The sequence below is a fragment of the Panthera tigris genome, chromosome A1, assembly GCF_018350195.1.
Source record: "Panthera tigris isolate Pti1 chromosome A1, P.tigris_Pti1_mat1.1, whole genome shotgun sequence".
Taxonomy (NCBI): Eukaryota; Metazoa; Chordata; class Mammalia; order Carnivora; family Felidae; genus Panthera; species Panthera tigris.
In genome coordinates, this window is record NC_056660.1 from 194,597,907 (window position 1) to 194,612,349 (window position 14,443).

At 45.5% G+C, this 14,443-nt stretch overlaps 1 protein-coding gene across 2 annotated transcripts in view; it reads left to right on the forward strand.

Moving 5' to 3' along the window:
- SLC36A2 (solute carrier family 36 member 2) overlaps window positions 1-14,129 on the forward strand; it is a 54,245-nt gene extending 40,116 nt beyond the window's left edge. For both annotated transcript variants that reach the window (XM_042993951.1, XM_042993945.1), the window contains exons 8-12: window positions 582-680; window positions 5,551-5,717; window positions 7,688-7,857; window positions 12,105-12,372; window positions 12,573-14,129. In XM_042993951.1, the coding sequence (XP_042849885.1) occupies window positions 582-680; window positions 5,551-5,717; window positions 7,688-7,857; window positions 12,105-12,372; window positions 12,573-12,792 (924 nt within the window). In that variant the 3' untranslated portion in view covers window positions 12,793-14,129. The remainder of the gene's footprint in view (window positions 1-581; window positions 681-5,550; window positions 5,718-7,687; window positions 7,858-12,104; window positions 12,373-12,572) is intronic.
- Window positions 14,130-14,443: the final 314 nt, after the last annotated feature.

Sequence of the window (14,443 nt, forward strand, 5' to 3'; positions counted from 1 at the left end):
CTTCGAGTCATTTTTAGACCATTCCTGAGGTGGCCCAGTTAGAGAAATAGCTCTGTAATTGGTGTCACATTCCAGGTCACAGGGCACATAAAATATTTATTCCAGTACTTTTCTTCCCTTCAATTTATAACTCATTGAGGATCTATAAAAGGGGACTTTCCTATCTATCTAACTACTTTGGACTCCCTAGAATATCACTGAAACTATACACACAGCACTTTGTGTCACCCCTAACCTCTAGTACATACCAAGTGTCCAAGGGCATTTCAGGCTGGTACCAACCTGTGGTGTGTAAGATTTTCTTCTGGAGGATTCTGGTAAGCCATACTCACATCATGAGGTCCTGACCCTTCAGTACTTTGAATACCTCAATGTCTCTTTCCTCTGGCTCTTCGGTATCGTGTGGTGTTAAAATCAGCTTTGGTGCCTACTTCCTTTTGAAGTTTTCTGAATTTCTTGACATTCGTTTTTGGTTTTGTTTTTGTTTTTTAATTGAGACTTACTGTCAGAATATTCCCCTCTTAAATGAGCCCAAACACGCTTTAAGAATAAAGGTCCTACTACATTTCTCTCTCCCGTAGGAAATTCCAGACCCCAGCCGGTTGCCACTGGTAGCGAGTTGGAAGACCTATCCTCTGTTCTTTGGAACAGCCATTTTTTCATTTGAAAGCATTGGCGTGGTAAGGTTGGAATTGGGGTAGCCTTTCCCCGGTGCTGTGGGTGGCCTTCTGAACAGGAGCCGGGAGCTCTGGGTTTCTGGGTTTCTGTGTGCACATAGGAGAAAGTAACCTCTTGTCCCAATACATCTATTAAACATTTATCTTCATGCCAACATGTGTTTCCTAATCTTTTAAAAGCAAGGCAAACGGAGGTATACAATTTACAGGATGTAATGAAGCAAACAAAAGGAGTTTTAAGCTGGAAAGTACTACACGTTTACGATGGATTATTATATAGTTTGTGCTTCCACACTTGAGGAAGGGAAGTGCTGTGCATGTAATTTTTGTTTACTTTTAGTTTACATACAGTGCAATTCACTTGGGGGGGGTGTACATTTCTCTAAGTTTGGGAAATGCATAGAGTCATAGATACACCACAATCAGGACACAGAACAACTCCCTCACCACAAAAAAAAAAAAAACTCTTGTGCTGCTCCCATTGTAGTCCGCTCTCCCCCCCCCCCCGCCCCCGCCCCGCCACTGACCCCTGGCAACCACCCTCTTTCTATTCTCTGTCTCTATTGTTTTATTGTTTCCCGAATGTCATACACATGGGGTCATGCTGTATGTAACCTTTTGAGACTGCACATAAGATTATCTGTGTTGTGGGGCGTCTGGGTGGCTCAGCTGAGTAAACGCCCAACTCTTGATTTCGGCTCAGGTCATGATCTCACTGTTGGTGAGTTCGAGCCACGCATCGGAGCTTACGATCCTCTCTCTCTCCCTGTCTCACTCTCTGCCCCTCCCCTGCTTGTGCATACATGCACATGAGTGCCCTTTCTCTCTCTCTCTCTCTCTCTCAAATAAACTTTATATATATATATATATATATATATTTTTTTTTTTTTTTTTTAAAAGATCGTCTGTGTTGTTGCATCCATCAATAGCTCCTTGCTTTCGATGGCTGAACATCCACTGTGTGGGCAATACCGCGATTTGTTTATCAGTTTACCTGTTGAAGAGCAGCTAGGTTGTTTCCAATTTATGACAATGGCAACATTGTTCATAATAGTCATAAACTGGAAATGACCTAACAGTTGTTGAAATGTAAGAATTCTATACATATTCCAAATGCAAGTCCTTTATTGGATATATAATTTGCAAATATTTTCTGTAGTCTGTAGCTTGTCTTTTCATTCTCTTAGCAGTGCCTTTCATAGAGCAAAAGATTTAAAATTTGATGAAGTCCAATAGATCAAAATTTTAGTTTTATGGATCCTGCTTTTGATGTTTTATCTAAAACCACTTTCCCTAACATAAGTCCACAAAGATTTTCCCCTATATTTTCTTTTAAATATTTTATAATTTTATCATACATTTAGATCTGTGATCCATTCTGAGTTAATTTTTGATAAAGATGTTTATACATGGGAGTTCATTTTTGTTTAATAGGATGGCCAATTGTTCCAGCATCATCTGTTGAAAAGACTGTTCATTCTCCATTGAATTGCCTTTGCATCTTCACAGTATTGTCCTCCATGAACATGGGATGTCTTTCCATTTATTTGGGCCTTCTTTCATTTCTTTAAATAATGTTTTGATCTTTCACATCACATTTCCATACATGCACAACTTAGGGCTGAGCCCAGGACTTCACCCACAGATGCAGGAGATCAGTTTCTCCAGCATCCTCCTATCCATGTTATCCTGCACACTCATCAGCTTCCAGTGGCTTTTTTTTTTTTTCTGGTTCTCTGGCTAGAAAGCTAGGGTTTTAGCCTCCCTATAGTGCTATGCACACTTCCTGTAACTGAGTCTGACTGGGGTTAAGCACTGAGAGAAAAGAGAGGGAAAAACTAAAATAAAAACGAATGAATGAATGAATAGGGATTCCTTCCAGGGCCTTCTTCATGGACATGCAACCTGTGCAATCACATAGAGACCTGCCTTTGGAAGGATCCCGTACATGGTTTAATGCTCTACCTTCATCATCTTGAAATTCTTGATTTTTGAACAAGGTGCCCTGCATTATCATTTTGCACTAGACCCTACAAATTATATACCAGTGCTGATTTACCCCTACATTCTATAGACCCCCAAATCCCCCTCCCCTAGTTCCTTTGCTCAAAGAGAAAAGCTTGCGTCAGATTTTTGGGTGCCTGTGTGACCACCACAGTCACTGGTCCACCAAGATGCTGCTTTGTGATGGGGACTTGCCCTGGGAGTGTGGTGTTGAGAGTAAAAAAGGAAACAAAAAAGTAGGGACCCTCTTCATACTTTTCAGAGTCCTTGGGTAGTTGTTTTGTGTATCCTGCCCAGGGCTTTTAGTTTTAATCAGGAAGAGAGCTATGGTGGAACGTGCTTACACCATCTTAATGGAAATGGAAGCACTTTATATTTAGAATGTTGGATACTCATGGCAAAAAGCAGAGTGCCATGGTTGAGTAAATGACTTTGGAGGCAGACTATGCTGGAATCTTACTTCAGCCACGGGTTACTCTCTGAACTCTAATTCCCCAGCTAATGATGGAAGTAATTGTTCAGTAAGTATCAAACACCTACTAGATACTAATGATGATCAGTATCAGAGTTCAGATTACCACTAGAAATCTTCTAGCCTAGTCTCCAACTTTACAGAAGAGGAGCCTAAGCCCTGACAGGAAAGGGACTTGAGTCAGGTCACCAGCCGGGAACAGCTGCAGCTGTGGCTAAAACCAAGCACTCCTTACTCCCAGTCCAGGGACTTCCCACTTTATGTGAATGGCCATTTATCTCCTTGATTGATTGTGGGAGGAGAAAGGAGAGAAGGAGAAATCCAGCTACTGAGTAAAAAAGTCATTGTGTGCCTGGAGAATTTATGCAGCAAAAATGTATTGCAGGAGCACCTGGGAGGCTCCGTCAGTTGAGTGTCTGACTTTGGCTCAGGTCATGATCTCGCAATTCGTGAGTTTCAAGCCCCACATCGGGCTTTGTGCTGACAGCTCAGAGCCTGGAGCTGCTTCAGATTCTGTGTCTCCCTCTCTCTCTGCCCCTCTCCTGCTCATGCTCTGTCTCTCTCTGTCAAAAATAAAGAATAAAACATTAAAAAATTAAAAACAAAAATGTATTGCAGGGTGGGAGAACTCAGGTTGGATTGTTCGCTTTCCATATAATCCCCCAGACATTTTCCTGAGCACCTGCCACAGCTAGGAGCCTGCCCTCATCTGGAAGAAAGTGGAAAGACACAACCATGACCCTGACATGGCATTCCCCTCAAGCATTTTCCATTTGCATGGAGCTGGGATGCGTAAAGGACAAAAAAAGGAGTCAACAGTACAAGGGAGTAGATGCTAAGGTCCTACCGAGTAATAAATATATCCAGTGCTGGAGGGGTACAGTCAAGATTGGATAGAAGCAAGTACTTCAACTTTGGGGGACAGCTCCAGTCTGCCGCAGTCTTCATCTGCAAAATAAGAATTATATAGGCTCCATCTTCATAGAGATGTGGTCTTCACAGTATTGAAAACAAGAACAGTTAACATTTACCAAGCCCTTACTGTATGCCATTACGGTACTCACTTAAATCTCAAAAAAAAAAAAAAAATTCCAACAGATAAGTTTTCAGATACAAAAACTGAAGCACAGATCAGCCTAATGGTGTGTGTAGAGTGTGCTTTACCCACGGCCTGATCAAGGAGAAGGAGAAGGTGGAAGTGGACTGTCAGCCAAGAGAAGCCTAAGGAGGAACGTATATGGGATGGAAGGCCAGAAGGTTGGTTCCAAAGATAGACGTGACCTTGGGGTGCCCAGCAGGCTCCAGGTAGGCGGTCTCAACTCGGAGGCTCTTAGGGCCAGATATACACGTGGGGAAAAAGGATCCTGAGAACGTGGTGTGCAGGGGAGCGTCCCGCTGGGGAACCAAGAACCCCCAGTCCCAACTCTTGTCACCGGCTCACTGTGTAAGCCGAATCTCAGCCTCCCCTTCTGGACAGAAAGCAGCAAATGCGCTAGAATCGGAAGTCTCAAACTCAAATGCCTTTAGCGGGCAATGTGGGCAAAGGGGCCAGGTATGTGTCAATGTGAGGGGAGAGGCGGGCCTGGTGAATGGGGCAAGAATATTGTGCCCAAAGGCATTCACCTTCAATTGTCTAAAAGGCTATGCTGGCCTAACAAAATGCATCTGCTAGCCAGATGGGGCTGCCCCAGGGCACTGAGCTCCTTGGTCTGAACAACCTGAAGAGCCCTTCCAGCTCTGAATGTTCCAGGGCTCATCTTGTGAGTCCAGGCCTGCCAGCCGGCCTTCCTTCCTTCCTTCGTCTTTTATTGTGGTAAAATACACCTAACACAACACTTACCATCTTCACCATGTTTAAGTGTAGAGTTCAGTGGCATTAACTACATTCACATTATTGGGCAACCACCACCACCGTCCGTCGTCCCCAGGATTCTTTTCTTCTTGCAGAACCGAAACTCTGTACCCATTGAGCAATAACCACTCACTCCCCCCCTCCATGAACCCTGCATGCTACTTTCTGACTCTCTGAATTTAACTACTTCAGGCACCTCATGTAAACGGAGTCACACAGTTTGTGCCATTTTATGACTGGCTTATTTCACTCGGAATAATGACCTCAAGGTTCATCCGTATTACAGCATGTGTCAGAATTTCCTTTTGTTTTGAGGCTGAATGATATTCGTCGTACGTATATACCGTCTTTGTTTATCCATTCATCCATCACTGGACCCTTGGGTTGCTACTGCCTTTTGGCTTTGGAAATAATGCTGCTATGAATATCAGTTCCAGCCCTTGCTTCCGGTATGTTGGAATATACTCAGAAGTGTCATGCCTTTCTTCTTTATGTTCATGTTCCTCTTTCTCCTTCTCTCTTTTTATGCTATGATGCTTCTGTAGGTTCTTCCCCTGGAAAACAAGATGAAGGATGCCCGCCGCTTCCCAGCCATCCTGTCTTTGGGAATGTCCATCATCACTGCCCTGTACATTGGCATCGGGGCCCTGGGCTACCTGCGGTTTGGAAACGACATCAAGGCCAGCATAACCCTTAACCTACCCAACTGCTGGTAACTTCACAGGCCCTCAGGTGGGGGGGACGTGGGGCCGGGTAGAAAGTGTGAGTTACTTCCTCCTGCCTTCCACCGATGGCAACTGAGGCCTACAGGGCCTCCACAGCGAGAAGCAGAACTGTCGTTGGCACCCTGGGCTCTGGTTTCTCTGTCCAGGGAGCTCCTCTTTGAACAACAGCCTCCCGTGTTGAGTGAGGCCTTGATAGCTTTAGTATGGAGGACAGGATTTAGGAAGAGAGAGAAGTAACAGTCCTTGGCCACCCAAGGAGAGAAAGGAGGGGCCTTCGGGGAGAATAAGAGGCAGAGAAAGGAGTCGTTGGGCAGCAACACTCATTTCCAGCGACACTTCCTAAGGCCTATGCTACCAAGCCTTCCTTGCCACAGCCAAGGGTATACATCCTCCCGGTCAGAGTAGGAGAAAAAAGTAGTGAAGCAAGGACCAATTTGGGACGACCACTGTGAACATTTTATGTTCAAATGCAACCAATTCATGCAATGGTTAGCTGACCCAGACTTCGCCAGGATTTAAATAGACACATGAACCCATATCGCGTTGTGTGGCACTGTCTCCCACACCCAGGCAGGTCATTAATGACAGGAGGCTTGTCTTTTTAAGGGTCACTTGGAGGCTTCATTTACCTAAATGGGGCCCCTTTCTCAAGTTGATAATGTCATGCATCAAGCATTTCCTGCATGCCAATTACGTGGAGACGCCAGTCTAGGCACGAGGGAGCTGGGAGGCACCGACTGAGTAGGCTAAGATCTTGAACTTCGCTACCTGCCCCAGCTCGTGATCCAGCGAGGATGGGGGAGGGATAGGTAGTATATAGACACAAATGGAACAGAAAAAGGAGCCCTCCAGAGTAGCAAAGAGGCTTTGGGAACCTTTGAGGAAAGAAATCCATCAGAACGGGAATCTTTTTGTCCAACAAGGCAGCTCTGTCCAGACAAGGACGACTCTGTCACTCATGGGCCCAAGTCTGTGTTGCGCCACCTTCTAGCTTGTGGTCATGGGTGATTTCCTCAACCTTTCTGACCCTCAGTTTCTTCATCGATAATGCAGAGTTTCCCTGGGGATTAAGCTGGGCATGTCTAAAAATATCTGGCGTGCAGTACAGCTCAAAAGATGGGAATTTCAAAAAAATCAGTGGGATTTGGACAGGTGGAAATGGAGTAAGTGGTGTTTCAGGCAGAAGGACTAGTGAGAACAAGAAACTCAGAAATGTGGAAGTTAGTCTAAGGAATGGCTCCCAACACACACACACACACACACACACACACACACACTCATTTCTTAAGTATGTGAGATGTAGCTACCACATTAGTGGACTAAAGGAAAAAGTCCTACCTCCATAGGTCAAAACAGGCTTTGGTAAAACCCAACACACCGTCTCTGCCTCAGTCCAAGGCCTACAAGGGTTACTTTCACCCCCAGCCTGCACACAACCCTGTTTGTAGACCGCGTCTTCCTGCAAGGGTTCGGGACTCTGCAGTTCTCTCAACCCACTAGAAGCATTTGTTGAGGGCCTGTTATGTGCCAAGGGCTCTGGGGGAATCCAGAGCATTGCTAAGGACTGACATTAGATCACAAGGGACGAGAGTATTTTAGACCCAGGGTTTTTGGTCTTCACCACTTAACACTTCTGTCTCCCTGCACGGGGTACCTGGCCTGAGCCTATAGTTCCTAAAACCTAAACTTGACCACCAAGTGATAGTGGCTTGTGAAGGTGTTACATGTAACCATGCTCAAGATTCTATTTGGAGATGACCTGTTTCCGTTCGAATTCGTGATACTTTATTCTTTAGTTTTCACTGCATGCTCTTAGCTCCGAGAAGCCCCCTGCCCATCATGTTGACAAGGAAACTGCAGCCCCGGGGACTATCCCAAGGTCAGGGGTTAATGTTCCTAGGGTCCAGGCATCAGAGCACAGTGGCCTCAGGGAGCAATGCTCTGCTTTGTCCCGCAGGCTGTACCAGTCGGTCAAGCTCTTGTACATCGTGGGTATCCTGTGCACTTACGCCTTGCAGTTCTACGTCCCTGCAGAAATCATCATCCCCTTTGCCACCTCGCAGGTGTCAAAGCGCTGGGCACTGCCTCTGGACCTGTCCATCCGCCTCGCCATGGTCTGCCTGACATGTGAGTACAAGGCACAGCAAAATGGTGCTCTTTCCCTGAGGGCTATCAGGAATCAGCCAGATGGTAAAGGATAATCATGATAACCAGCATTGTTTGAGCACTAATTGTATTTCAAGGACCATACTTTACAAGTAGTAACTCATGTAAGCCTCAGGGACAACCTAATTCTTACAGGTACCTAATTAGTCAGATTCGCAGGTGTCCAGCCTGTGGGAGTGACACAGCTTATTGAACAATAATCATCATCATAAGAACTGATATTAAATACCTACTGTGTACCAGCCACTGTGCTCTTTTTTTTTAATGTTTATTTATTTTTGACACAGAGAGAGAGACAGACAGAGCATGAGTGGGGGAGGGGCAGAGAGAGAGGGAGACACAGAATCCAAAGCAGGCTGCAGGCTCCGAGCTGTCAGCACAGAGCCCGACGCAGGGCTCGAACTCATAGACCATGAGATCATGACCTGAGCCGAAGTTGGACACTCAACCAACTGAGCCACCCAGGCGCCCCATAGGCCGTATTTCATAGTATTTTATTCAGCCCCGCAGGAACCCTAATGAGGTAGGACTATGATACACTTCACTTTACAAAGGAGAAAACTAAAGCAGGGAGCAGTAAATAATTGGCCAGGAGGTGCCAGAACTTGGAATTGAACCCACATCATCTGAGTCCAGAGCCAACACCCTCCAAGACAGAGGTTTGTGGCCAGTGAGTCTAATCGGATAGCAGAGGTGTGTTGTTTGAGCCTAAGTGTTGTATAAATTTCAGCCAACGTTTAAAATGCCTGAGATCTGATATACATCCAGACTTCTAACATTGGGCGGGAGGAAACAAAATGATTTGGCAAGCCTAGGCTCACGTTCCCACTGGCAGCAGTGAGCTGGACTTGCCCCCTGGGCTTCAGCTGGCCGCGGTCACCCCCTGGCAGCCCTCCTCATGCTCCAGGCCCCATGATCCAGGGCACCCCATTTGTGCAGGTGTTTTAGCAGGGGCGAAGGAGATGACAGAGATTTCTGTGTGGAGTGTGGTATTCCCCCAGCTATCCCTGTCTCCTTCAATGTTTTATTTTTGAGAGAGAGAGTGCGCGCACACAAGCAGGGGAGGGGCAGAGAGGGAGGGAGACACAGAATCCGAAGCAGGCTCCAGGCTCTGAGCTGTCAGCACAGAGCCCAATGCAGAGATTGAACCCACAAACCGTGAGATCATGACCTGAGCGGAAGTGGGACGCTTAACCAACTGAGCCACCCAGGCACCGCTCTAAAGTTCCTTTTAATTGTGATTCTAAGACTCCTTCTCAGGGAGATTCTTGCTTCTTACTGTACTAGACCAACCTATGCAATTCAACGGACACTGGTTTTCTTTCTTTAAAGTGATTTGTCCCCAGTTTACCCCAGGAAGCAGGGACACTACCATTTGGAACCTTAGAGATCAAGGACTTTGTCCTCGAAGATAAGAGTTCCTGAGGCCTCCAGCTTCTGAATGCATTGCCTCAATCAGCACAAATGAGGAAATAAATTGAAGTAACAATAAAGATAACTTTTCTAAGGGCTTTACATCAATTAACTCTGTTATCTAGGGACATAAACCAGTTTAAAACTTTAACACCGTCTGCAGTGTGCGCCATGCTACCTACAAAGATAGATGGCATTTATCCCCATTCTGCAGAGGAGGCAACAGGCTGAGAAGGAGGTTAGGGACTTCCCCAAGGCCACACAAGGGGAAGCCAGAACCCTGCCTTCCAGACCTGTTGCGGTTCTGATACACCACACTCCTCCACAGCAGGCCCGGGGGAGGCTTTTGGGCTTTCTTGGTGAAAATCTGCCAACAGGTCAAACAAGGAATGTAGAAGCCCACACCTGTAAGATATCCTACTAAAAAATGGATAAGTTCAAAATCCTTAGCTGCTAGTGTCTGTTAGATGTTTTCTGACATGGATGTAAAACCTGGAGAAGATACTCTTTTAATGAGCCCCTGCAATCTTGTTCCAGCTGAAGACCCCTTTCCCCTATAAATAATTTCACATTCTAATTGTTTGCAAGTAAGAGGTGCTTATAGTTGTGTTAATTATTAAAATGTTAGCTCTAAAAAGTTTTTTTAATTTAATTTATTTTTAAAGTTTGCATCCAAGTTAGTTAGCATCTAGTGCAACAATGATTTCAGGAGTAGATTCCTTAGTGCCCCTTACCCACTGAGCCCATCCCCCCCTCCCAAGGTGTGTGTGTGTGTGTGTGTGTGTGTGTGTGTGTGTGTGTGTGTTTAATTTCTGTCTTTTTGTACGTTGATGCGTCCCAAACAGATGGGACAGTTCCCAGCACTGATATTTATTTATTTATTTATTTATTTATTTATTTTCAATATATGAAGTTTATTGTCAAATTGATTTCCATACAACACCCAGTGCTCATCCCAAAAGGTGCCCTCCTCAACACCCATCACCCACCCTCCCCTCCCTCCCACCCCCCATCAACCCTCAGTTTGTTCTCAGTTTTCAAGAGTCTCTTATGCTTTGGCTCTCTTCCACTCTAACCTCTTTTTTTTTTTTTCTTCCCCTCCCCCATGGGTTTCTGTTAAGTTTCTCAGGATCCACATAAGAGTGAAACCATATGGTATCTGTCTTTCTCTATATGGCTTATTTCACTTAGCATCACACTCTCCAGTTCCATCCACGTTGCTACAAAAGGCCATATTTCATTCTTTCTCATTGCCACGTAGTATTCCATTGTGTATATAAACCACAATTTCTTTATCCATTCACCAGTTGATGGACATTTAGGCTCTTTCCATAATTTGGCTATTGTTGAGAGTGCTGCTATAAACATTGGGGTACAAGTGCCCTTTTGCATCAGTACTCCTGTATCCCTTGGGTAAATTCCTAGCAGTGCTATTGCTGGGTCATTTTTAATTTTCTGAGGAACCTCCACACTGCTTTCCAGAGCGGCTGCACCAATTTGCATTCCCACCAACAGTGCAAGAGGGTTCCCATTTCTCCACATCCTCTCCAGCATCTATAGTCTCCTGATTTCTTCATTTTGGCCACTCTGACTGGCGTGAGGTGATATCTGAGTGTGGTTTTGATTTGTATTTCCCTGATAAGGAGCGACGTTGAACATCTTTTCATGTGCCTGTTGGCCATCCGGATGTCTTCTTTAGAGAAGTGTCTATTCATGTTTTCTGCCCATTTCTTCACTGGGTTGTTTTTCGGGTGTGGAGTTTGGTGAGCTCTTTATAGATTTTGGATACTAGCCCTTTGTCCGATATGTCATTTGCAAATATCTTTTCCCATTCCGTTGGTTGCCTTTTAGTTTTGTTGATTGTTTCCTTTGCTGCCAGCACTGATATTTAATATTATTTATTGGGTAAGAGCTTAATCATTGTTGAATAATGGAGGATTCAAAGTGTGCCTCGGTGGCATAAAAATTATTTTAAACTAAATTTGAACAAACAGCAGCCACAGGGAAGGGAAAAATAAACCCTTGTCTAAACGTCCATCGCTGAATTAAGGAGGATCCCAGAAGAAGTACAGCCTCTATAAATCCCCTCTCTGGAAGGTTTTCAACCAGAAAAAAAGACTAACCATCATCACAGACAAATTCCTTAAATAAATGATAGGAACCAGTTATGACTTCCACTTGTTCTTACATAGATGCTTTTTCTGCCCACTCCTTTCACCCTATGAGATAGGCATGTGGACCCCTATCTTTGGCTGTTCTGGGAGGAGCCAACTCATCTGAAGGTTCCCTAACCCTAAATACTGTCTTTTGTCTGGTTAATCCATTGTCAGTTCATCCCCAGCCTCTGCCTCCCCTTGCCCCCACCCAGCCTAAGTAGGCAGAGGGAAGATCTCTCTTCCCAATAAATATGAATGCATGTTTTTAAAAAATCATTAAAAACACACCAATTTTTTTAAGTTTATTTATTTTGTGTGTGTGAGAGGGAAATCCCCAGCAGGCTTTGCAGAACCTGATGTGGGGCCTGAACCCACAAACCGGGAGATCATGACCTGAGCCGAGGTCAAGAGTCAGACACTTAGGTGACTGAGCCACCCAGGGGCCCTGAGACACGCCAGATTTTTAATGTGTAACCTCTAGTGAATATGATCAGAGTATTACAGGACTTTCGATGTTTTACTTATGCAATTAAATGTGAGAAACAACTGGTTTGTGTTTTAAGAAAAGGATTTTAAAACCAAACTTGAAAAACTTGGCTAAGTCCCAAAAATCCATGCATCGCATATCATCTCCTGCAGGCACCTTGGCCATCCTCGTCCCCCGCCTGGACCTGGTCCTATCCCTGGTGGGGTCCGTGAGCAGCAGCGCCCTGGCCCTCATCATCCCGCCCCTCCTGGAGATCACCACCTACTACTCGGAGGGCATGAGCCCCCTCACCATCGCCAAGGACGCCCTGATCAGCATCCTGGGCTTTGCAGGCTTTGTGGCAGGAACCTACCAGGCCCTGGACGAGCTGATCCTCTCGGGAGGCCCTCTCACCTTTTCCAACTCTACCGTTTTTATTCAGTGAGCATGGCACTGTCCCGTACCCACCAGCGCCTGACTTTTACTGATGTGGATATCTTTTATATGCACTATCTTTATTTTCCTGCTTTATCCTTGTTCTGGGCCAAGTCATGGTGAAACAAGCAAGGACTCACTGGCTACAGGGTCTAGATGGTAATTTAAAAATTTGGTTTTGTTATTCCTTTTATTTCCATCTCTAGCTTTCCATTAAGTCGAGAGCTCTCCCATGGAAGGCTCTTGATTCCATCCAACTTTTGGGCAATTCACGTCGCCTTGAGTGGTGCTAGGCACGAAGAAGCCACCAGGGGGAAACCAAGTGACAGCAACTGGCAGAAGGACGTGCAGCTGGCTAAGGCTGACCCTGATCTGGTAGACCAAGGGTTTCGCCTTTTCCAGACCTGTTCAATGAGCAAAGACTAGGGGACAGAACCTATAACCCAACAAGGTATGCATGGCTCCTGTGTCAAAATGGGTAGGGCAAAGAGGTCCAACGTGAGCTGCAACTCTCAGAAAGGAGCCATCATATTTAAGTCCAGGGCAATAAACTTTCTAAACCACTGGATAAAGTTTTGGCCCAGGTGAAAGATCTCATCAGTAAGTAGGAGGCATGGAAGTTGATGTGCCAATGGCATGGGGTAGGGGAGTGGATAATGCCATTACAGTATTTGGCATTATTTACCTCTTAACTCTTGCAACAAGCATTCTCCCTACGGTGTGTCAAGCATAGTTCAAGGTTCTTATAGTAGGTTGCAAAAATGGCCACAGATTCCTCTTGACAATGTGACTTTGCAGCTCCTCCCATCAAGAGGTGAAATCCATGTCTCTACTCCTTGAATCTGGTCTTGCCCTTGTGACTTATTTGGGCCCGTTGAACATCAGTAGATGTGATGCAAGCAGAGATTTGGTGATGGCTTGTGCATCAGGACTTTCATTTCTCCCTACGCTATGGGGTGAAGATCCACCAGGGGAAGAAGCCTGAGCTAGCCTACTGGAGGATGAGAAGCCATGTTGCACAGAAACGAATCATCCCAGTTGAGCCCATCCCTCAGATCAACCAGCCTGCCAACTTCTGACACATGAGGGAAGCCTCCTAGACTACATCCAGCTCCAGTCAAGCTGACCCAAGTCGTAAGAATTGCCCAGATGATCCACAGAATTGTGAGAAATAATAAATGTGGTTTTAAGCCATAAGAAGTGGGAGTTTTTATGCAGCGAAAGTTAACTGATACTCTAAAGGAGATATACCAATGAGTGAGAAAGCATCCCTGCCCTCAAAAAAGCTAGGCAAGGGGGGAAGAATTATAGGTAATCACCTAAGTCGATACCATAATGGGTCCTTATAAGGGCAGAGGGACACTAACTGCTCTTGAGGACAAAGTATGGCTTTCCACAGGTGGTGCCATTAAACTGGATTTTGAGTAAAACTTGGGTCTCCTGACACTGAACCTTGCCCTCCTTCCACTCCAACCTGCTTCCTTGACAGTCCTGGGCCTTTTCTCATGTCTGTGCTTGGCTGATAGCAAGAGCCAGCCAACCTGAAACACCAGCTCAACCTTCCAGGTAGCGTTTGCTCCTTCATCCTTAAAATTACTAAAACTGGGAAAGTGCCCGCAAATAACTGAGTAGATATTAGAGGCAGATCTATAGTCCCAAGGAAGAGAGTTTCCCATTGGACTTCCTGTAATTTATGGGAATGACCCATGCTTGTTTCAGTCTCCATTTTAAGACCGTGTTTGAAAGACCCTTTCTTGCTTCTTTTCAACCGTGATCCTCCCTATATGGCCTAGGGAAGATATTGGGGGAGTGTCTGCCCTAATTCCTAAATCCTGGTCTGCTCCTTTTGTGTGTTACTTTCTATCTGCTAGACTTCAAGAAGGTACTTCATGAGCACTAGCCTTGCTCAGGTGGGAGGAGGGCCAGCAGGCCACACCCACATCCCATAGTCTGTCTGCAGAGTTCCTGTTGGGAGGCAGCACACCCTTAGCCTATGCAATGGTACAAAACCTACCTGGCCAGGGAGCTGGCTCATCACTTCCACCCTGTACTTCTCTGTTTCATCAGCAGACCCAAA